The following is a 25678-nucleotide window of genomic DNA, read 5'->3' on the forward strand; positions in this document are numbered from 1 at the left end:
ATAAACACTGCGCACGTTCGCTGCGTGTGACGTCGTCGTGTCCTCCAATGCACATGCGGGACACTTTTGGGGCGTTTAAAGTTTACACTGCAGATCACATACAAGTCACATTTAACTGGAAAATGTGAACGACCTCGCAAAAACATCAGATTAAAAAAAAAAAAATCTGAATTGAGCATTAAGCCCTGCAATCTGAACATAGCCTTAGTAACAGCAGTTGTAGTAGTTGTCGTAGGCCAAACTTACACGTACTTCCCAATCACAATGGGTAAAGTGTGATGCCTAAGGGCCCAGTAGAAGTTTAGTGGAGCAGAGTTCATCGCACCAACCCTGCTAACCACTTCACTGACGTCAGCCTCCCAATCTGCCAGTTTAGCTCTGTTTGAAAAATGTCTGTGGGCGGAGTTTCTGTGTTTAGTCCCACTTTAATGACCTGTAATGCAATGTTATTTTTCACACCATTGGCTCCTTTCCCCTCACAGCGTTACGTCACCTGACCACACACACTCATCACCACGATCCGGGTCCAAACAGGGAGCTCCGCCGCCTCTGCCCGGCTCTTTCCCTTCATCCTTCATCCTCTGCTCCGGCCCCGGTCTCCCACGATGATGTCACGCCGTAGGGACCGCTGCGTCCGTCGTAAAAACAGCCCAAGCCTCAGAAATCCCCTCCAAGTCTCCAGCCTTTACTTTGCGCACAGTTCAGTAACTCCGTTTAGAACCGTAGTGATGAATGAAACATGACCAAAATACATTAACTGTTTTATTTAAAGGAACTGTATATAAGATTCTGATTTTTCCATAAACACGACCGAATATGAGGTAAACACGTTCAAATCAAATATAGCTTTTACTGGGAGCAACTGTAATGCTGATTTATTCTTAACTGAAATATTGACGATTGCCAAGCTGTTTATGTTATAATTTGGTGTTTTGGTTCTCAGGGCGATTATCCAATCAGAAGAAAAACAAACCTCAAACGAGTCTCTCATTTGGGTTGCCAGTTTCAATGCTGAAATCCAGTGGGTTTACATGAAGCATGGCCTGTCCATAAACTGAGAATGAGGAAACTTGTATGTGTCTGCAGATTCAGCTACTGGCAACCCGACCTCAGTGTGTGTTGTGCTTTTTTAAAAACAGTACGAGCACAGGCTACACACAGGTTTTTTTTTAATTTTTTTTATACAATTGTACTTTTTGGAGTAGTTTTCAGACACCATGCATTCCCACTTGAGTAATTTATTTGATGGTGTAACAGTACTGCTACTTGCGTAAATGTTTTGGTCATTCTTCTCACTGTAGGGCTTAAAGGTTGTATAGAGGATTTTCCAAGGAACGAGAAATCCAGCGACTGTTTGTCCTTTTTCAAATGTTGCGCATGCGTGAAACCACCCCTCCTCCCCTACAGCTCCCTACGTAGAAACGCCTCCTCCCTCCTCCTCCTTACACCAGAAACAGGTTTGTTTACAGCCGGTGCGCTGCACATGACTTGTAAACAACTAACTACAGTGTTGGTTAGGCAAGACGGAGAAGTGAGGAGCGGGGGGAGGGGGTGCGCGGACATTTCGTGCACGGAGAAGAGGTGAGGAGCAGGGAGAAGAGTGGAGCGGGGAGCGAGGAGAGGAGAGAGGAGAGGGGAGCGGTGCGCGGAGATTCCGTGCGCGGAGATTCCGTGCGCGGAGATTCCGTGCGCGGAGATTCCGTGAGGAGTAGGGGGAAGAGCGGAACGGGCAGCGGGGAGAGGAGCAGAGAGGGGTGTGCGGAGATTCAGTGCGAATGAACTAGCTACTACTACAACACGCAGCAGCAAGCGGACTCTTTCTTTGCCTTGAAAATGACGTTTTCAGACATAGGATATCGCATTCGTGTCCTGTAAAACGTTTGTCTAACTCTTGGATATAAAGTACGTTTTCATAATAAGCAGAAGTTTCCTGTCCAGGAGTAATTTGGCGACCAGTGCGTCAGTCTTTAGACCCTTCGTCTGCTTCAGTCGCGCCATCGCTGGAATGAATCTCCAAGAATCACCTTAGTTTGGCTTCGCTGCTTTTCCCCTTGTCTTCTTCTTTCAGCGACCCCAAAAATGGACTTTCTTTTGCGGCGAACTGCTCCTGGATTCTTGTCGCCATTGCAACAAACTTTGTGCGAACTGCGAGGAAGATACAGGTCAAAAAAGCCGCTAAGAACTGTTGCGTTGGTGGAGTAAACAGCGTCTGTGCGTCTTGCGTCTGTGGACTGCGTGACAGGCGTACGTAAACCACGTACCGGCGGCGCGCAGGCAAGTCAGTTACGATAGAAACGTAGGGAGATTGATTGACAGCCTGTCAGCTAACGGATAACGAGGAAGTGTTGTTATCTATTGGCAAATCTTTAGCCCCACCACGAGTTGATGAATTTTTATTCTCTTTTTTTTGGTCATCATAATTACAAGGTTACTGCACCTCTATAATGCTATCATTGACAATTTGAAACAAAAAAAAATCCTCCATACAACCTTTAATGCTCAATTCAGATTTTTTGTGAAATCCGATTTTTTTGCAAGGTTGTTCACATCTCCAATTAAACGCAACTTGTATGTGATCTCCAGTGTGAACTTTAAAGGCCTGAAAAGTGTCCCACATGTGCATTGGAGGACACAACAATGGCACAGGCAGCGAGTGTGTTCAGTGTTTGAGGAAGTCACCTAAACATGGACGTGAGCATCGAGCACCTGGAGATTTTAAAGTCGCTGTTGTACCGGAGCCAGAACATGTACAGCTTATTTGTTTCAAGGAGGAGATTGAGAAGGAGAAGGACGAGGTTTTAGGCCGTGGTGTTTTGTGGGGCAGCGGCAGCGACGTCTGTAGAAAGGAACGTGTGGGTGCGGAGTCGCAGCCAAGAATGGTGGGACTGAAATGTGCCTCACTGACTTGGGGTTTGTACACAATTTTTGTATGACGACAATGTTTATATACATTTGTGAGTGCCTACTTGTACAACTTTCGTGGGAGGAGACACGTCTTCAGAGAATAAAAATTCTCTGTCATGCGCTATTGTTATGGCTTTCTTCCAGTTTCCACCTACTTCAGTGCAGAATAGTGACATTTGCTGCTTGTTGATGACGAATGAAAAAAACAGATATATATCGGTTTTAGGAGCACATATCCAAGTGTCCTGGGTCGCACTTGAAAAAATCTGATCTGTGTCATTCAGACTGTCATTAAAAGATCAGACACAGGAGCATAAGGGCGAAAAAATCGGATTTGGGTCACTTCAGGCTGCAGTCTGAACGTAGCCTAAGTCTACAAGTGACAAAAGCTTTATTTTGATGATATGAAATTATTTGAACATCCTCCTTCACATATGATTTTGTTTTGGTAATTTCCTCCATTTCCTATCCATTAGAAATATTTTTTTTTATTGCATTCAAATTATTAGCGAAAAATCATGTTCAGAGGGTTTGTTTTTCACTTCTACTTGAATAGTTTCCTCAAATATTTGTATCACTATGGTTAAAAAAAAAAAATGGTAAAAGGTCACATTTTTATACAGCGCTTTTCCACCTTCAATGCACTCACAGGAATCACTCACCCATTCACACACTCATTCATACACCAGTGTACACAGACAACGGGGGTGAGGTGGGCTAAGTGTCTTGCCCAAGGACACAACAACAGTATTCAACTTTCGGATCACGATCTGGACAAACACTCTTCCAGCTGAGCTACTCCCACCCCATCACTGTTTTCCTTCGTGAGTTATATTATTTATAAGTAAAATTTTTGGCGTTTCTATCGTCTCGGCAGACTTCAGATGCTGACTAAGGAGTATATATAAGAAGAAAATGAACTAATACGAATCCTGCTCCTGCCAGCGCCAAACCCAAAGCCACATGTATGCTAATAGCAGATGGGGTCACTCTGGAGTTTCATGCTCAGTAACGTAATATCAGTGTGTGTCAGAATGGAAGCTCGTGTAGTTTTGGGTTAATATGAAGAATGACAGCTGCGTAAAAGTGGTGATAAAACATGGCGCCATAGTTGCTACTTCTGTGTGGAGTTACTGACCCGAAGCCAGGTCTGTACAGCTGCAAGGTTCCAAGGAAAGTAGTTGGACATTAACTCTGTCTTCCTTTTATGTATATGCTCTGGAACATAACAGACTTTACAATAGAATGGAAACACACAGTTATAAAAGTTCAAGGCGCCATACCTGAATTTTTCTGTCTTAAAAATGTGAAAAACAGAAGTAGTTCATTTTAGACAGTTTGCAGTGGTCCAAAGTTATTCTTCACTTCCCCGCATCCTAATACTTCATCAGATGAGTAAGTCAGGAAGTAAGTTTTTTATTTATATAGCGCTGTTTCATAGACGTTTGTCACAAAGACACTTTACCAGATCATTATTCATTCACTCCAGACCTGATGGGAGTAAACTAAGATTGTAGCCACAGTAGCAGTGCCATCATCGGTCCCTCTGACCACCACCATCACTCCTGCACACACCTCTTTCATACTAGGCAATGTGGGTGAGGTGTCTTGCCTAAGGACACAATGACAGGTTTTTTTTATTATTTATTTTTTTTGTTCCCAGTGGTCTTCCATCCTAATACTAATCAGGCCCAGGCTTGCTTAGCTTCTGAGATCTGACAGGATCAGGCTTTGACAAGATGGTATGGCTTTATAAGCGCTTTTCACAATATTCAGGCCCCATTTACACATACACGGGTATTTTTAAAAACTGAGACATTTCCCTTCGTTTGTACACATCTTTTACACGCAAATGTGGAATTCACCTCTGAACGAATCTTTCTAAAAACTTCGGCTAGAGTGGAGACTCTGGAAAACGACGATTGCACATTTGCATGTAAAGTGAGATAAACAGAATTTTAGGAGAAAGTGTGACCAATGTTTCCTTTTTGCTCTGATGATGATCATGGAGCATTCAGAGCAGCAGTCACATTTCTTCTGGCACAAACACTTTTCATGTGTTTGCATTTGCACAAACAGCTGATATTTCATATTTCATTAATGAAATAAATGCTACAGGTTTGAGTCTAACACAGGTGCCACCCAGAGGCTTGGTGTAGTTATGATGGCACTTGATGGTGTAAAACCGTGCTATATGATGTTATTTTGGAAAATGTAGAGAGGGAAATATTTGTTTCTCAGCGTACCCGGCTATGTGTAAATGTAGCCTCAGAGACCAGAGCACGAGTTAGCAGTGCTGGTAAAGCTATCAGCTAGCATGCTAACAGTGCACTTTCTCATTACCAGACAATAGAATGCTTTATAATTACATGCAGACAGTACACCGCAGACATATTTTGACCTCAAGAGCTGTTTATACAATATATTTGTACAGCTGTTCAGTTGTACAGTTTACAATCACATTCTTTATTTTCACACAACTTTTGGGACACTTTTTTCAAACCAGTTTCAGAATCACTTGTGGATATTGTGCGTGGGCTGAGACACATAAACAACAGCTCTATGTGTGAAGAAAACTTGTCACCATATTGCATCTCTGGCAGTCGAATTTATAAATGTACTTAGCTGAAAAACTTAATATCAGAACTGCTCAATCTTAAAGGTTCTATATTATGAGAAATGAACTCTTTTAGATTTAAGCTACATTATAATGTTGTTACCTCCTCTAAAACATACCTGGAGTTTTGTTTCATTTACTTATGTTTGAGTAATTCTTTATTATCAGTCTGTCTACATCTCCAAAGCTCAAAATGCTGTTCCAGGTAGTCTTCCATTTCCATTTTACATTTTGTTCAGTAGAGATTGGCAATTCCAGGGCTGAAATTTTCCAAAGTGAAGGTGTACGGAGTTTAAAAACACAGGGTGCTTTCAATTTGAGAGAACACAGACTAAATATGCAGGGTTTGTGTGTTAAATGTGTCTGAACGAAACAAAGCACAACTCTAGGTAAGTTTTGATGAGGAAATGACATTACAGCATAATTAAAAAGATAATATGGGCCTTTTAAAGCCACAGTATGGAGCGTTTTTGCCATTTGGTTGTGTTTATTGCACTGAAAAACTTTCTTCTTTACTGTGAGTTGCTTGCATCTCCACAAATCTTGCTCTTATTCAGTCTGGAAGAGCTCGTTTGTGTGGAAATGCTGTTCTATTTGCTATAATATTTCTCTGTATGCCATAAAACATATCCATAGCCATGAATAGGGTGACCAGACGTACTTATTTACCCAGGACAGTCCAGGTTTGAGCCCCCAGATTTATCCAAAACCAGTGATTTGTCCCAGTTTTATACAAGAAATGTCCCAGGTGTCCCTATTTTTGACCAATCTGATCCCTACCAACAGTGAAGAGAGATATAAATGGTAATTTGTTTAGGTAAAATACAGAAAAGCTGCTTAAAAATGACCAAAAGACAAAGAAAATGTGACTATATTGACACATGTTAGTCATGAATGGGCTAAGTGCAGAACAATTCTCCTTAATTACACACTTATTTCACAAATTTATTATTACCAACGACCATAAACCAGGGATGTCCCAAGTTTTTATTTTGAAATTCTGGTCGCCCTAGCCATGAAGTTGTTGAAAATGTTCCTAAGTATGGTTCTAATTTTCTATTTCACCTCCAGAAAATTACACACTGTACCTTTAAATATTTCTCCTCTTACTTCATCTGAATCTATTCTCCGTCTGTCCAATTTGACCAGTAAAATTTTTACTGCGGAATACCGGCCACAAAACGCCGGTGCCATCATTAACCCTTAAACCAGCCAACATTCCCAGTGTGCCCATAACACTTAGCCCCTCCCCCTCCACAGGCCAATCCCCCTCCTCGGTACCTCCGTCGAACAGCACATGTGCGCTGTACCTGGGTGACAGCGCCTGGGTGGTCCACGTGGTGCACTAAAGCAGATGCCAATCACAGCCTCGAAGTGCAATTGTACTTTTTAAACACAAAAAGAAAAAGTAATTTATGTTTTTTTTATATATTTTAATAAAAACACTGCACAAATTTTATACAAAAAGTTACATCATAATAGTTTGGCTAGTGCACTCTTGTGATAATACTGACGATATTCAAAGTGACAACATATGACATTCTTTGGTTGGTAATTTTGCAGATTCTGAACAGTTAAGGGTTAAGTTAAATCGGGTGAGACATTCAAAGTTCATTTAGAGTTCACACTTGTACATGCAACATCAAAACTGGGACTGAATCCAGAACTAATCCTGAGCTAAACCAGGGTTAGAACAAGAACAAATCAAGTCGACATCAGGACTAAACCAGGTTTAAACAGGATCAAACTAGAACTAGTGTGAACAAACTCTTACATTTTGCAGCTTAAAGAAGACATATTATGCTCTTGTCTGGTGTATAGTGAGAACATGACACCGTGGATTATTATTTCATGTTTGACGGCTTGTTTACACAAGAATGCTTGCGGGTTACAACGACAAAATATTTGATCAGAAGTGCCTTTCTTTTAAAAAGTGGCGGCGCTTTTGAGGCTTAAAAACGCCAAAATTTGAAACCACCCTCCAGAGTTGAATACGCTCCACCGTAGTGTTTCAGTCTACACTGCCCAAGACGCAAAATTCTGGTCAGATCTGCTCAGGTTGCGTACTCGTTTACATCACATACATCACCACCTCGCCACCTGGTGTGCATACCCAATCGAACTTCACACACTTTTGCGTCACCGTATGCACGTAGACTTCCTCCTCAAAATGCTCATCTAAACACGGAATAAAAAGTGAAAACACGATGCCACTTTTACGTCTTCTGTTCAGACCGTGATCATATAAACGTAGCCTTTGGCAGTCGTCTAAGCTGAAATATTGATCTAAAAGAACTCAAACGTGAACTCTCTCAATTTTTATGAGTTAACAAACTCTTGAGAATCTGTCTTGTTTGGCTCCGGCTGAATGGTTTGCATGTAATAGGTCCCACACACAACTGCGCAAATCAATCTGCTGACAGGCAGTTTAACTTACAGTCACAGTATGTAACCTTTTAGACAAAAAAAAAGAAAAAAAAAAAAAGATTGAGATAAAAATATGTGGGTTTTTTGTTTTGGCTTTTTTTTCTATGAATGAGAATTTCCCAAAGTATGGTTTTATCTTTATATTTCCATGAAATCAATCAGATGATGTTCCAAATCCAGAAAGTTACATACTGTACGTTTTAATTAAGATTCCGACTGGAAACTGCTGAGCTGATTTCCAACTTCCCATTACAAAGCTTTATTGTAAGTCCTTTGTACCTCCAAAAAACTATATAGAGCAGGGGCGGTCCTAGGGGGGCCGACGGGACAGCCACCCAGGGCACCGCCCCCAGTCCTCACTTTTTAAAATGTATTTTTAAATTTATTTTTACAGTGGGACCCCCTGTGTTTTCTTCCTGGTACGCCATGAGGAGGTCTCACCCAGGGCGCCAATCAGTGTAGGATCGCCACTGATATATTGTAGACCAGTGGGCGTGTATGCGGGGTAGGGTAGAACTGTAATTTTCTGAGTAATGGCACCTTGATTGCAGGAGAATTCAGATAAACATGCATCAGTTACTGTATACAACTTTGGGTGGGTAAATAATAAAAGCTGTTAAAAGTTGATTTTGCAAAATATGTCTTCTTTAAGAGCCATTTTGAAACATTCTATGAAGCTGTATGATTATTAGGTCAGAAGAGAAATGGAAGTCATTACATTTTGGCACACTTTAGATTCTGTAAATTAGTAAACGTCCAATTCAGATTTCAGATTTAGTACTACTGTATCTGTAGCCCTACCACAAATTACAGTTAGAAACTTGAGTAATTGAATCCCGTTGCCAAAACCTATTTCTATTATGTCAGAAGAACCAACCACAGAAAGGCTGTTTTAACAATCTGCTCTTTCAATAGCTAGTCATTTAATGCACGGCCGCCATATTCTCCCCATGTGTGGGACATAAATTACAAAACACGTAGAGGCGCTGTACCTGATTTTTTTACTGTTCCAAAAAATGAGAAAAACAAAACTAGTTCATTCAAAGTTATTGCTTTATGCATTCTGAGCATCCTAATGACTCACCATGATGAGTTTGTAAGAGGTATTTACTCTCAGTGTGATGAGTAGTAGTCACAATACTAAAATTTACTAAAACAACAGTACTTTATTTTATATTACCTTGTGAAATATCTGTGTAATACCTCAGTGGTCCAGGTAGGTTCCATAGTGGTCCATTGGTGTATACTAGTCTATGTGGTCTTATATTTGTTCAAGATCATTCTAAAACTATACATAAAAAGTTCATTTCTGTCCTGTGAATGTGATTTGTTTAGTATCGATCTTCCTCAAATGAGAATCTAGTTTTGATTCTAGTTTAAGTATTGATTAGTAGCTGATTTTTGATACTTTTCACTACCCTAAAGCTAAACAACAACGTGCACTTCCTGATTATCAGACAATAAATCAGGTACAGGGCCTTACCGACATGTAAAAAGCATTAACTTTGCGATCCACGTTAAGTTATTATTCGTTACTTACATTAAAACAGATATTCCATACTAACAGGTAGATGTCATGTGTTAAGGAGTTACACAGTTAAGGAATCTCTCAAAGCAACCCTGTACTTGAAGTATTTACTACAGGTAGTTCCATAAGTCGTCTCTTATTAGTGAGAATAGGGTTTCATCATGGTGCTATTCAGTGACCAATGTGGCCAATAAAAGTACCATTTTATATTTAGGATAACCTTAATAATACTTTTTATTTACATATATTCATTTGTAGAGTTTAGTGATGACCGGTTTTCACATTGAGTCGCATGAGTACCTGTAGGTATTTAATGAAAATAGTTTGGTGAGTCTCTTGTCTCACACACCAAAAACAGTTATCCAGAATCCAGAGAAAATTGTCTTGATTTTCTAAAGTTGTGACAAATTCAAACTGATAAGAACGAGAACCAGAGCCTGTTTATCGAAATGCATTGCTAACTTGGAGTCGAGTTGAGTATTTGGAATTAAGAGCATGTGCATCATAGCAACCAAAGGCCCAATCAGGAGCGAGGTTGTTGAAGGCACTCGGTCCTTAATGCCTGCACCACTGGTTTGGCAGGGGGTGGGTGTTTAGCAATGTTGTTTATCAAACCTGTTGCTGACGTTAATGGGAAACCTGCTGCTAACCTCAGGGAAAACAAGGCATCTGATTCGTCTTTTATTAATTTTTTATTTCTTGATTTATGGACAAAATATCCATCCATCTATTTCACTTCCGCTTATCCGGGGCATTGGTGAGGGGGCAGCAGTCTAAGCAGGGACTCCCAGACTCCCTAAACTTCCTCCAGCTCCTCAAGGGGGGACCCCAAAGTGTTCCCAGGCCAGGTGAGAGACATAGTCCCTCCAGCGTGTCCTGGGTCTTCCCTGGGGCCTCCTCCCATTGGGACATGCCTGGAACACCTCCCGAGGGAGGTGCCCAGGAGGCATCCAGGACAGGTGCCCGAGCCACCTCAACTGCTCCTCTTGATGTAGAGGAGCAGCGGCTCTACTCTGAGCTCCTCCCGTGTGACTGAGCTCCTCTACCTGTCTCTAAGGAAGCGCCCAGACACCTTGTGGAGGAAACTCATTTTGGCTGCTTGTATCCGCGATCTCGTCCTTTCAGTCATTACCAAAAGCTCATGGCTGTAGGTGAAAGTAGAACATAGATTGACAGTAAATCGAGAACTTTGCCTTTCAGCTCAGCTCCCTCTTCACAAGAACGATCTGATGCAGCACCCGCATCACTGCCGACGCTGCACCAATCCGCCTGTCAATCTCACGCTCCATCCTCCCCTCACTCGAGAACAAGACTTGACGACAACGAAAATAAAAAATAGCAAAATTAAAACACCTGGATCATGTAGAGTGAGATTGAATATTGAAAATGACAAGCCTGACAGCAGCAGTTACAAAAAGAGGGGCAACAACTTTGCACCAGAATGTGAACTGATCGCTGGAGCCAAGTAGCACCCTGGCGAACTTCCTATGTGGAACACAGACACTAGTGGGCGGGCTATGTCTGTTTATATGTACAGTATTTTATCAACAACCTCATGATGGCGTCAATGGCGTAAACGGAAAACTGAAACCCATGAAACCCAATACAAATTTGCTTCAATTCCAAATAGCTCAAACTTGATGTGATGATTTTTAATACTGACAACCATAATGTTAATATTCTGTCTTCTTCCTTGTATCCTTTTTATACAAACACAGTCGAGAAAATTAAAACAAAAAGCACATTTGGCAGAAGTCCTTCATCATTTGTAACATCTTAAAGTCCATATTAATTTACTCATCTTCTAGTACCTTTATACACATTTTGTACAACATACTTTAAATCCCATTTTACATCTCCAACATCTCTTTGGTGAGTCTTTTGCCAAAACCAATTCACCAACTAACCACAAACATTCGACATAGCTCTATCCAGTCTTCCTCCTCACACAGTAGTCATCACTTTCAGCGAACCAGTGCGGAAGCGTAGGATCTTCTTCTTTAGCGCGTGCGAGGCCTTGATCTTCACGAAGGCCTTCTGCTGGAGAGGTCCCCCTGGTGCCGCGGCTGCTGCCGACGGGGGCGGGTGGGCCAGCTGGGGCGGGAGCTGCTGAGGCCAAACAAGCCCCCCGCTCTCGTCTGAATCGCTGGACAGAGAGCTGGAATCTGGAGACTCCGCTTCACTCGTACTGGACTCGGACTCCCCTTGCGCCCCGTGGTGGTAGTCCTCAACCGGCCGACTGTCCAGCTGGTACTCCATGTGCTGGTGATGGGAATGGTGGTGGGAATGGTTGTGGTGGGGGTGGTTGTGGTGGTTGGGCGCGGGGTAGGCGTAGGAGGGGTGCGTGGGACGGGATTTGCGGGTGCGCTTTGAACAGTGGTCCCTCTGGTTGGAAGTTGGATGGACCTGCACATGTGTTGGACCATGTGGTTGTTCGGCTTCATCCTGACTGAGCTCCAAGGAGGACTGCCATCTCCGGTAGTTTCCATTGCTGTGATGCTGCTGCTTCTTACTCTTCGTCTGGCTACCCCGGCTACCCCTGCTACCGCTCCCACTCCCCGCTCCATCGCGTTCAACCGTGTTGTACTTCCTTTCTGGCGCTCTCTGCAAACTATTTTCTGATTGCGACCTGCTTGCCTTTTTGCCTTGCTTCCGAGCGGCGCCATTTTTGTCACATTTCTTGGCGTTGCTTCGAGATCTTGACGGCTGGCTTTGCGTCGGTTGTTGTTCTTGATGGTGATGGGTTCTTTCCGGGGAATATGTGCTCCGGTTGGGTTTGGAAGCGCCGGAAGTTTTGTGGTGATGGTGGTGATGGTGCGCATATGCCCTGGTTGACGCTCGGCAAGGCTGGGCGGGGATGTACTCCGCGTTGACTAGATGTTCTTCAGGCGGGGGCAGTTGCTGGGGTTTGGGCGCTGCCGGTGAGTAGCCTCCTTGGAAGTTCTGGGGCGAATCAGGTTCACTATTGCTTGAGTCCACGTGGGTCGGAATCACCCTACAAGACTGATATTCCAACGATATCGACCGATTGGCGACCATCTGAACTTGTTTGGGTTTGTGGTATGGACCTGATTGATGTTGGATGTTTTGCGGAAGATGATGATACGGAGGTGGCGGTTCGTCAATGTAAGCACTTCCTTGAAACCGTTCATGGTCCAAGTTGTGGACAGTGACAGTTGGAATCCTTTCTGGAACTTGCGATTGGATAAGAACTGGAGAAGCAACCTCAGGAATCACTTGCGTAGGCACTTGCTTTGGGGAATGCTGGTCTTCTTTGCGACATAAACTACTCTGCCTCACCACGCCTATCGCACGGGCATCGGGTGCTAAGCTTGTGCGAGGTTTTGAAGGCCTCGGCGGTAGGGCTTTACGCTGGATCAGTCCGAAAATATAGGTCTCTGCCTTCTGAGCTTGCTGGTTGCCCTCTTGACCCTGTTCGAGGCTCTTGAGCTCCGCCAAAGCGTCTGCAAACAATGTACTTCTGGCTAAGTCGGAGAGCCAGGTGTCAGTGTCCGGGGTCCCGTTTGGAGCTGATAAAGAGCGGGGAAGCCTCTGGTGAAAGGTGGATACTTCGGTGGGTAAGTCAGCTTCTTTAGGCAGAGAGATTTCTGTAAAACACAAAAAGATACAGTATTAGTGCAACAATAATGGGAGTACTGGTGGTGTCATGTTACTAAAACATCAAACTTGACTTTGATACCAAAGAATTCACTCAATACTCATTTTACAATACCACAGTGAAGACAAAATGTTTTCTTTTTAGTAATAGAATGCAAATTTCATATAAAAAATAATAGTACTTTCTTAATCTTAGCATGATGTCTTATGTTCTTTCTGATAAAGCTCAAAATCAAACTGTTCACGAAAGCTCAAATTTTGTCCTGTGTATTTTTTATATATTTTTTTGCAATTTCAATATTGATTAGATGTTCGATACTTTTAACAATCCCTGAAAATTGTTGTTGTGGTTTTTTAAAAAATAGATTACAATGTATCTGTATCTGAAGTTTTTGATTTGACTTTTAATTTCACTTAAAAAGAAACAAATACTGTAGATTAGTAAAACTAAAGCTGCACAATTTGAGGAAAATATCTAATTATTACTTTTTCTTTTCTGTCAGGCAATGCAATTCGATTTATAATTTAGGTTTTGATAATAGGATTTTGTTCAGAGTAGACACATTCAGAAAAAAACTAAGAAAAAGACTGAGATATGAATTGACAAACTAATACCAGAATCACATTTCAGAGCATGTTTGTACAGATGTAAACTATAGACCTAGCAGTGTTTATGCAAAATAAGATGGGAGATTTTGTTATTTGTGGAGGAAATTACAGTACTTCAGAAATGGCAACTATACAAAATGAACAAATACACAAAATTCACAAATGTTTAAAGGGACAGGCTGGAATTTTGGACATAGGACCTAGATAGCCAGAGTGTTGGAGACGTGGAGACACTTTTTAAAATATTCCATCCAGTCCTTGTATTTGCAGAGGTCGCTGGTGCTAGACTAGTGCATGCCAATGGCAATAGTTATCCTGCCACTTACCCACTCCACAAAACACCCGAAAAAAATGTATTATTACACCAGACTGTTGATGTGAATGTCTGTGTCAATAGAATAATTTTAGAAGTAAAACCAACTTTGCATTTGAAGGATTTATGTCTGAGCAGCAGCAGCGAGCTGTACTTCCTGATAAAAAGGTTGGCAGTGGCGGACTGATATATGAGAAAATAGTCCCTCAACATGCGACAATTCATGTAATGCAAGGTTAGTTTTATTTCAAACATTATTCTGTCAACACAGACATTTACATTGATAGTCTGACATGATAACAGATTCGCTTCGGGTGTTTTGTGGAGTGGGTAAGACTATGACATTGACATGCACAAGCCTGGATGGAAGGACTGGATGGAATATTCAAAAAAGTGTCTCCACACGTCTCCAACACTCTGGCTCACTAGGGAATGAGGTCCTATGTCCAAAATTCCACCTGTCCCTTCAACCTGATCATTTCTATCAATGACTAGACCCACAAACTCCCTGTATTACAACACAAACCTGCACTTTGACAATATTAACTATAACTGCCCCCGACTATATTAAATATTATTGACCAACAGAACGCTGTGATGCCATTAGAAACCCAACAGTTAATCACAATTTAATGGGTTCTTCTTGGGCAATCTGTCATAACAGCAACTGCTAAATGTTTTAAACAATCGAAAATCCATTTGTGCTTTAGCCAGACCCAAGAGTATACTAGAAGCAACAGGAACAGACAACAGTCCCTGCATACCTTAAACAACTCTCCAGCCCACTATGGCGTGATGAGCCAGGGAGACACAGTGCGCTTGTTTGTGCCTTTGCCAGATTCTAAAATGCCTCTGTAATGACCTCAGTGCATGCAATATGTCCAGGATCAATGTTGTGTTCATCTTTGGCACTTATAGAGGCTTTCATTAATCATTTATGGGCTCTGGATCTTTTTTTACACATCTTAAATCAATGTTAAATGTCAAATGTTAAAAATACAGTCTGTAACTTTCTGAAGGTGGTGTGCCAACTGCTTAATTCCATAGAAAAAGATAGTTAAAGCCAAACTTTGGAACATTCAGATACATTTTATGTCATAATAGAGAGTTTTTTTTTTTTTTTTTAATGCAATATACACTACCAACATGAACAACCAGGTAAAAAGTAACATATTGTGGCTTAAATTTTTATGACTCAGCAAAATAGGAAAATAGACTTAGATTTCTGTAGATATGTTTTATAAATAACACTGAAAGGGTCTTACTAATGCTTTTCCATCAATCGTGAGCCAAAACTGTCTATTTGAGACATTAAAAGTGCACTGACTAACATTTTTAGTGCAGGGTTTGCCACCTGCTTATCTCCATGGCAAAGTTATTGGTTTGTCTAGAATGTTCCATAGTATAAATTAAAGTGTCTACACTAAACTATCTATTAAATGTATCACAAGCAGGTTACAGCACTATGCTCCATTACAGTTCAGATCTGTGGAGAGTTGCCCTGATTCACAGAAGGAATTACTGTATTTTTGAACAATAGAAATACCCGTAATGAATAAATGTTAGATGGATATGTTAAATGTCATAACATGGAAAATGCAAAGCAATAATATCTCCATGGAGACAAATCATTAGCAGACCCTCTACCAGAAAAGTTGCGCAGTGCATCTTTAAGGCATGAGGACAGGGGACCAGAGAAAGTGAAATAAGGATGTGAGGAAGTTTGCCTGGACAACACAGTGACAAACTCTGAAGTAGCTGTAAAACTACATGGAGCCAATGAAAGTGCGGTGTGAGTCCACTGCTATCTAAGGAAGCACATGAGAAACACTGGAAAGGCCTTAGTTAGTTAAATAGTTAGATTGTTTATTTTCTTCGGTCATTTTACATAATCATTAATCATATTAAAATTATTTATGAGTAACGCAAAAACAACGGATAACACTTCAGTTATTCTACAGACCGAAGGGCTTTAGGCTCAAGTTTAGCACTTGTTTTGCTTATTTTATAAAATAGAAGATGGGCAGAAAATCAATTTACAGAAAAAAATAAATAAATAAAAAATCTAATACTTTTATGAGAGCAGGAAAGAAGACCTACTTAAAGGTCTGGTGGAAGGTCCAGCAAATGTTTCTCTCCATGGAGATGCTATTGCTTTGTTTGGAATGTTTCACAGTGTGGTACTGAAGCTTTCTCTCTTCAAGGAGACCAAACCAGACCAAGTTACAGGTCAGATCTGTGGAGAAGCAACCCCACTCACAGTCAGAATGCCTTTTGAGGCAATAATAAATCCATCTGTATTTGAATAAATCTGAATTAAAGCTGTTTAATGTCATACTGTGGAACACATATACATATACAGACACGCAATCCCGTTGTCTATGTTCATACCATAGAACTATAATAAAATCTGGAAGGTAAACTCAAGATGGGCCCCAAAAACATGTTCACTTCTGCATTTATTTCCTCAGTAGAGGCGAGCTCTTCCCACGGTGTGGACCGTTTGGACCAATCAGAGCGAGAGTTACTAGAGTGGAGCTTGTACGAGCTCAGGGCTAAGTCTTACAGAGATCACTTTTAGGCGCTTTGAGGAAAAGTTTATGTTGTGAAAATATAAAATAATCCCTACAAAATCCAACCTTTGTTAAAGTTGTCAATGCCCTGTCAGCCGAACACGGGCAGTTTGAATTCCCAAAAAATGCATTGTGCTTCTATGGGAAAATTCTTTCTGGGCCCAAACTCCCAGGGGCTGCAGTACCTGGAGCGGCCACTAGTCTGTCTTGCAATGGGGCAGAGGGGAATGCTTTATCCAGGTTTATAATAGATCCATGGTTCATACCCCCACACACACACACACACACTGATCCATGAAAGTGAAATCTGTGTGTGCCGGGGGCGGGCGCATGTGAGAGTTTCTGAGCACCCACTTTAAAAACAGCCCCTTTAACAGGATTTTCAACAGCGATCTAATTTGGACAAATAGGCCAAACCGAGTTACATAATTGTCCTGATTGGAATTTCTGGAGCCAGTCTTAGCGTTTTTACCTGCGGGGGCTTGGCAGTCATCCAGTACGGTGGGCAAATCTGCTAATTTCACCTCAGCGTTCACCTTCAACTGGGCCACATGCTGCTCCAAAGATGCCATAATGCCCCATGGTGTGCACTGCAAGCTGCTCTGAAAAAAAAGAACAGAGAGAAAGCTAAAGTTAGAAACTGGAGAGAGACGTAGTTTCCCATACCCTACCATTATCCCAGACATGACAGGAAAGCTTTTATTTTGAAGGTCCTAGCTGTCTCTTCTGTCAGAGAGTGGAGGTGGGCCAAAATACACTACACTCTGAAATCTCTTTGACATTTTCGCTCTGCATGTGGGTTTTTCGGTTGCTGTAGTGACGGCCGCATTTCATTGGCCCGAATGTTGAACAAACAGAAGTGAAGTATGATGTGGAAATGGGATGTTCGAAAGGCCTTGTAATCAATAGCCCCAAAATAAAATGGTATAAAGTACATGCAACTGATAATATTATACAAGAACTTTAACTAGTTTCTGAGAAGTTAAAAGGTCAGGTGTAAGAACTAGATATTATTCAAGTGAAAATTGTTAGAAAAAAGCATGTTTAGTTTATTAAAGAGCCAATACTACACAAAATTGACTCTTGTGTGCTTTAAGCCACGTTGTTATGGAGTTGTGTTTAGTTTTATTCACACATGTTGGAGAAACCCTTTATTAGTCTGTCTACATCTCTAAAGCTCAAAATACTCTTAAATAGTTTTATGCCATACTGTGGAAGATTACGTCAAAAGGAACATTTCCACGGAGACAAGCAGGTCAGGTTTGTGGACGTGCAAGCCCGCTCACACGAAGGACGTAGTTTTCCTATAGTTCTTATACTTGAGGCTGTAAGAATAAAAATACTGCATTTTTCTTGTAACTTCTTCTTAACACATCAGCTTTGTGTAGATACTTCAACATTACGCTGGGGGTGTTCTACAGGCATCTCCTCAGCAGAATTTTCAGCAGTTACCGTGGTGAACGCAATGTACACACTAGCCAACACAGACAAAAAAGTTTTACAAAAATCTGAAAACTCAAAAAATATAAAGTGGATTTAAACAACACTTTGTATTTTTCAGGAGCCTGTGATCAATACGAGCGTTCATGGACCTGTTCAGTTTGATTTTCAACAAAAAGGTGAGAGTGACTAACTTAGGGTGACCAGATTTTCAGAATAAAAAACTGGGACATCCCTGGTTTGGGTTGGTTGTTAACAAAATTGTGAAAGGAGTGCATAGTTAATTAAGGAAAATTGTTGTGCACTCGACTCACTAATGTGAATCAGTACACTTTTTCTTTGTGTTTTTGTAATTTTTAAGCAGGTTTTCTGTAAACAAACGACCATTTATGCCTCTCTTTACTAGCTGGCAGGGATCAAATTGGTCCAAAATAGGAACACCAGTGACATTTGTTGTATAAAACTGGGACAAATCACTGGTTTTGTATAAATCTGCTGGGACAGGGGACACAGGGCTCAAAACTGGGACTGTCCCGAGTAAACAGGGACATCTGGTCACGATAAACTAACTGAAAAACTGTTGGATAATGCTGGTTAGATTACGAATTTTAGGTGCGAGAGACTTGTTTAACAGCACAAAAACATGTCAGCTGTTGTAGTTCTGGCTAAATCAACTCTGTCTTGCCAGATTGTGTAAAAAATAAACTCAGATTAAGTCTAATTTGTGTAACAGAGCTTCAGACAGAGTAGTGCTTTGACGCCACTTTCCATGGTATGTTAGAGTGTTCTAGATCATCACATTTAGAAGCGCACAACTGTCATTTTGTCACCTGCGCCGTACGACTAAAATCCGCTGTGTAACGACAACAGAAAAGCTCAGATGGAAACGTAATACTTTGTTTAGTGAAAACAGCGTAATTGGAACACAGTGTTTGGGGTTGTTTGCATGTCTGAGCCTTGGCCTGCGTCCTGTCTCTTTCCACTGCAGCTGCTGTGAGTGTGACCAGACGGCTGCTTTCAACACCACCTCAGATACGCTGGCATGTCTCACAGTACAGCCCCCGGTATCCACGGCAACAGGGACAGCACAATACTCATCTGGATTTTGGTTGGTTTTGCTGACTAGGTTAAAACAAATCTATGTATGTTTTTGATTTTAAAGGTCGTAGCTACACAAAATGGGTTCTTGTGAGCTTTCAGTCATGTTATAATGTCGTTACCTCCTCAAAAACAAATCCAAAGTTGTGTTTTGTTTCATTCACGCATGTTTGAGTAAAACTTTATCGTTAGTCTGTCTACATCTCCAAACCATTACCTTTAATTCTGTAAAGATGGGCAATGCCAGAGCTGAAATCATCCAAATGATTCTAGTGAAGGTGTATGGAGTTTGAAAAGACAGAGGAGCACTTTCTGTATTTCCACATGACATCACAAGGTGGAACAGAGTGCTTTGCAGTTCTCCCACGGTCATGGAAATCCTGGAAAAGTCATGACATCTTGTAGATTCAATGAAAGTTTTGCAAAAGTCATGGAATTTCAGGATCTCTTTCAAGCTACTAATTAAGTTCTTATTAGGCTATTATGATTATGTCCGAACGTTTGCGCTTTTTGTTTTAAAAGAGACGACAATAAATGCACTGACAGGATTTTGAATGTTAAAAAACTATAATCGAAAACCATAAGTTGAGTGGAAAGGGTTAACATTTCATAGTTGCCCCTAAAAGTCTGATCAAATCTACACATGTTGGTGCCGTAAAGTCAAAATTCACGGTTATGGAAAAGTGTTGAAATTTTGTCAGTGAAAAAAAGTGGAAACCCTGGTTTTGATAGAAGAACACGGTCTAAATGTGCAGGATTTGTGTGTTAAACATGTGTGAATGAAACAAAACACAACTCCAGGCATGTTTTTGATGAGGAGACAGTTTCAAAAAGGTGATCTACCCTGTCCTCAGATGCGAGTTGTTTTTGTATGTTGTGATTGTGATACATATATTTTACAACAGCAAGACAGTAACTTTTAATTTACTTGTTGGTTTTGCAAATGTTTGTGTGGATTTGTCATTGTAAGGGCATTTATTTTACTCCCACATGTAAGCACAAAACCACAAATAATAACATCGAGACCACCCAAAAATGACCTTGAAGCAAACACGTGTAGCCAAAACCAGACCAGCAGTTAACAGCCTAAAACTGTGACAAATACAACCGCTAGTTCATTTGAAATGGTTTGCAGTTAAAGGCATTCTTCACAACTTTAAATGTGCAATGTGCAAGTGTGGTGGTATGACATAAAACATATTCACAGCATTTAACAGGTGTTTCGCTGCACTGACCACAACAGAAGAGCCCTGCAGTACATAGTGAACATTACCAGCAAGATCACTGGTGCACCACTCCCCTCCCTGCAAGACATATACACCACCTGCCTTACCATATCCAATTTTTTGCAAGGTTATTCACATTTCCAATTAAATGCAACTCTTATGTGATCTCCAGTGTGAACTTTAAACGCCCCAAAAGTGTCCCGCATGCGCATTGGAGAACACAACTCATGAAGTAGCCTAAATGCTGGGCTTGCTTCTTAAAATATGGTCCAGTTCTTGGTAAAATGGACAGGTTACACGTCCACGGCCGCTTCATTTATTTTGAGTCTTTAGCCTCCTTGAATTTGACTCGCAGGCTCTTTATGTTTCCTTGACATTGGAGCCAGGACCACCTGTAGTCGGGCTCGGACATTTCTTTGGCAGTCATTTCAAAAACTGCCCGGTTTCGATAAGACCCCTCCAATTTGACCTGAATACAGCGATCCCCCCAAATATTAATAAACTCTCTAACCTCACTTTCCCTCCATTATCTAGACTCCAAGCCTGACCTGTAGGTGGGATGAATGTGACCTGGCCGTTCAGACTGAAGTCGCATGTCAAAAGATCAGATATGTATCCGTTTTAAGGGCACATATCCAAGTGGCCTGGGTCACATGGGAAAACATCGGATCTGTGTTGTTCAGACTGCCATTAAAAGATCAGATACAGGTCACATTGGAGCAAAAAAAATCAGATTTGAGCCACTTCAGGCTGCAGTCTGAACGTAGTCTAACAGCTTCATCCACCAGGCTGTTAGGATGCTGAACTCTTTTCCCTTTCCAACCACCAGAGGGCCAGGAAGCTATAAATCTGCATCTCCCCAAAGAACACTTGGACTTTTCCATTTATTATTATTTATTTATACATTTCGGAGTGAGAAACACAATGCTGATTCTTCATATGTTTCATATGACGAATTGACAGTAAACGTTTCTGAATTGAATTTGAACTGAATTTGAATTTCTATTGCTTAAAAATACAATAATTCCTTCTGTGAATATGGGCGACCCTCCATAGATCTGAACTGTAATGTAGCGCAGTGCTGTAATCTGCTCATCTCTCTCATGATGGTCACATTGGTCACATTTTTCTGTAGCACTTTTCCACCTTCAAGGCACTCAAAGTGCTTTACAACAAGGAACCACTCACACATTCACACACCAGTGTACGCAGACACTGTGGGCAAGGTGGGTTAAGTGTCTTGCCCAAGGACACAATGGCAGCATTCATCTGTGGGAGCTGGAATCACACCAGCCAACCTGTGGGTCAGTGGATCTGACCGCTCAACCTGTAATGTTTATCTCGAGATCTGGATTCGAACCGCCAACCTTCAGATCAGTGGGCGAACATTCTAGACAAAGCAATAACATTTTACCACCACAGTAAAGCTAACAACAACTAGCACACGCTTCCTGATTCCCGGACAATAAAGCGCTTAAAAATGCAATGCTTATTTAACCTCTGCTTATGCAATATAGCTGTACTGACACATTTTCAAGGGCTTTTCTCTGATAAACATTGCAATTTTTGATTCACATAATGAAACAACATGGGAAATTCTGCCCGTTGAGAGTCCTATCCAGAGGGCTTACATCTGTATCCTCTCATCTCAAGAACACAATTAAACGCATTTATCGAAAGTGCGCATACAAACAAATGGGGGCTAAGGGTTAGGAACGCACGCACAGTACAAAAACAGATCCCATTCCCTGACTATGGGGAGGACCACATGCTCTGCTATGATAACAACGGAACAAGAACAGTCCCCTCTCCCCGTCTCGCACACACACGGACACTTCTGCGCGAGCCAAAGGATGGGACGAGTCTGACGGTTTGCCAAAAGCTGTGCAAACAAAACTAGCAGGACATAGAAGGCGATGGAGACGCAGCAAGAGACCTGGGGAACTCGAGACTTGAAATAATAATACAGTTAAAGGCCATGTGTTTTTTTTTCCCCCCCATGTATTTGAGAAAAACAAGGTCAAAATGAGTCCACTTTGTATTGTCTCGCAAGTCGTGATTTGGACTTGAGTCAGACTTGAGTCACTGTTTTCAGGATTTGAGACTTGACTTGATAAAATAGACGAAGACTTGGGGCTCGACTTGGGCTTGAAGGTCAATGACTTGGGACTTGAGAAGACTTTTCTCTTTACGGTTGATAAATGCAGTGCTCAATTTTACAGGAACAAACTGGAACATGTCCTTCTACTTTGGATGTAACTGAAGTACTGTGATATCCTTAAATGTATGACAGTAATATACAGTAATATAGAGTAATATAGAGGGATGTAACGATATCCAGATCTCTTGGTACGATATTATCACGATATGCATCTCATGGTACAATATTTATTACGATATTTTTTGGAGAGGCTAATGTAATTATAGATTGGACACTTTTTTTGCTTTTAAAATACCTTGACAAGATTTTGGTGTCAATTATTTTTATCATAATCTCAAGAATTCAAGTAAAAAACAAACGTCTTCATGTTGTCTGAACCGAAATGAATCATGGGATATGTAGTTCCCGATGTTCATAAGCTGTTACTACTATAAAACCATGACTTTACACAAAGGAACTTTTGATTCGATACAATGTGATGGCCCACAATATTATTGTGAGACTTTTGATGATACGATATCACGATATTTCGGTTATTGTTACATCCCTAGTAATAATACTAATAGTAATACAGTAATACAATATAATACAGTAAAACAGAGGGAACTGTATAGAACATTCTTATTCTGACAGTAATGATTTGCACTAAGGTCTTGTGAAGACATTTAAAAATGGAAAAAAAAAATTCAACAACTGTTATATAAATAATAAATATTCATATATGAATATACCATGACTTTTTAAGTACAATTCAAATAAATTGCAAAAATCTGGTTTAAAGACTTGAAATGACTTGAAGCTCAAAGCAGACGACTTGGACTTGGACTTATAGACCAGTGACTCGAGACTCGACATGGACTTTCCCGTCCTTGACTTGGGACTTGACTCGGACTGGAGCTCAAAGACTTGAGACTTACTTGAGACTTGTGAAAACAACGACTTGGTCCCACCTCTGCTGTCTGCATTTAGTGTCCGAGAATTAGGGAGTGTGTGTTAGCATGCTAGTTGGTATTTGTTTTACTGTCATGGCAAAAGCGGCTCTAAAAAAGCACATAAACTCATCGTCGGGAATAATTAGGATGCCCAGAACGGCTAAGGTAATTGAGGAATAACATCGAACCACGGTAAATTGTTTAAAATTAACTTGATTTTTTTTAAGTTTTGAAGACAGTAATAAGTTCCATTAAAAGCCAAAATGGTATGTTTTTGATGAGGTAACAACATTATAACATGGCTTAAAGCTCACAAGAGTCAGTTTTTGTGTAATATTGAACTTTAAGTGAACGTGTCATGCGCATTTTTAAAACTCCAGACTAAAGTGTATCATGTTCCCAAATCCCTTTTTAGATTCCTGATGAGAAGCTGACAGCATTGTACTTGTCTGTTTTCTGTTTTTAGGATTACTTGTTCTTTTCTTGACGACCACATCTTATTATTGGCTCACTTAGTCCATACTTTACTTTGTTCTCTGGCAGTTTCTCCAGACAGAGTATCATTTCACTAACCGCTATAAGACTTCTCGTGTAACCTAACATTTATCCTCAAGTCGCTACAAAGAAGAACAAATGCACTGAGAGACACTGACTGACACCTGGATGTTACGGGGATCATTTGTACTCTCTTTCTTTCTTTATGTTCAGTGATGTTGCCCAAGAAAACAACTACAGTGTGAACAACAAGAACAGGAACTGAACCAAGAGGGAGATGTTTTGAGTAAGGATGCACTGATTTGATATGTCGGCGACAATACTGACAAAATTTCGGTTTAAAAATATCGGATCAGTTGATATCCTGGTTTGGCATAAACATTGATGTAATAAAACTATTTACTCATCCAGAGAGTCTCACTGGAAAAAAAAATAAAAAATCTAGGTAAGTTAAAATGACTTAAATCTAGAATATTTTGCTTTATTTGAGTCAATTCAACTTGACAAGTAACATTATCTACCAATGGAATCAGTGTGTTTTTCTTAATTCAGGCAACATTCAATTTTGTTTCTTATTTTAAGTGCAAAAAGTATTTTTTTTTTTTCATTTTAAGTATAGCAAGATGTATTTTTATATTTTAAGTACAAAAACTCTTATTCCACTTGCAGATAATTTTACTTGTCAAATGAAATTTACTCAAATCATGATCAAACTTTCTAAATTTGAGTTAAACTAAGAAACTACTTTGAAAAAATCCTACAAATTGTCCAAAATACTGCCAATCCCGATGTAAACACCATAATTCGGACATGACGATCTCTCTTGCCCTCTGCGTGACTACCCATCATGCTTTGTGGTGTGTGACCTATGAACTCGGGTGTGTTTGTTTTAGTCGATGGCCCCCTGGGGTGTAGCCGGGCCAGACGGAGGTGCTGTGGTGGGAGCCGCAGCAGTGGAACAGGCCGCCTCTTCAGCTAAGTACCGCTCCGTCTCCAGGGGCCCCTAAAAGTTCACTGAGAGCCCATTCTGTTTCACCGCTGTCTCTACGGGTCAACAAAAGAGCAGTGTTAGGAGCTTTACACCTTTTTTGGACTGACGTCTCTTTAGCTTTGATTTTCTAAAGCGTACAAATGACCCTGGAGCAAAAAAGTGGGTGTTTCTAAAGAGGTAACAACATTGTAACACGGCTTGAAGCTCACAATTTCATGTAATATAGAAAGTGTCTGACAGAATCAATGCAATAACAAGGGAAGTACGTTAATGTGGCTGAAAAAATGTTTGTTTTGTTTCTACCAAACTTTCTGTGTTCTGCAGTTTGAACAAGAAGTGATTGAATCTGTTTCTGTTATTAAACTATTTTCGACCAATATTGTGGTTTACAATGAACAAAATGTAAAATGATGTCTTTGTATATTATAGTTTCATACTAGGCCTCGAGGAACACAAATAAAGAACCCTGAACCTTGAACACACGAGAAGGGCATAATGTCTTTTTTAAAGGTTATGTACCTGTTTTTTTCAGTCTTAAAATGTGAGAAACAGAAGTTGTTCATTTGCTGTGGTCTAAAGTTATTCCTCATTTACCTTATGCATTCAGAGCGTCCTCATTATAAGCATTTTTCACCAAAACAGAGCTTTTCTGCAATGGTATAGTTGTCAACTCACATGTTAGCAATGTTAACCAGGGGTGTGCAAAAATACTGAAATATCAATATATCGTATTGTTTAATGTGATG

General features: G+C 40.7%; 1 protein-coding gene across 1 annotated transcript in view; it reads right to left on the minus strand.

The window, feature by feature from the left end:
* Positions 1-10988: 10988 nt before the first annotated feature.
* LOC110159484 (dapper homolog 1-like) overlaps positions 10989-25678 on the minus strand; it is an 84247-nt gene continuing 69557 nt past the window's right edge. Inside the window, exons 2-3 of the mRNA XM_020924039.2 lie at positions 17062-17191; positions 10989-13084 (exon numbers count right to left, since the gene is read on the minus strand). Coding sequence (XP_020779698.2) covers positions 11421-13084; positions 17062-17191 — 1794 coding nt within the window. The 3' untranslated portion in view covers positions 10989-11420. The remainder of the gene's footprint in view (positions 13085-17061; positions 17192-25678) is intronic.

This window comes from Boleophthalmus pectinirostris, unplaced genomic scaffold (assembly GCF_026225935.1).
Source record: "Boleophthalmus pectinirostris isolate CB_2022bp ecotype Guang Dong unplaced genomic scaffold, ASM2622593v1 HiC_scaffold_12, whole genome shotgun sequence".
In the NCBI taxonomy this organism is placed as follows: Eukaryota; Metazoa; Chordata; class Actinopteri; order Gobiiformes; family Gobiidae; genus Boleophthalmus; species Boleophthalmus pectinirostris.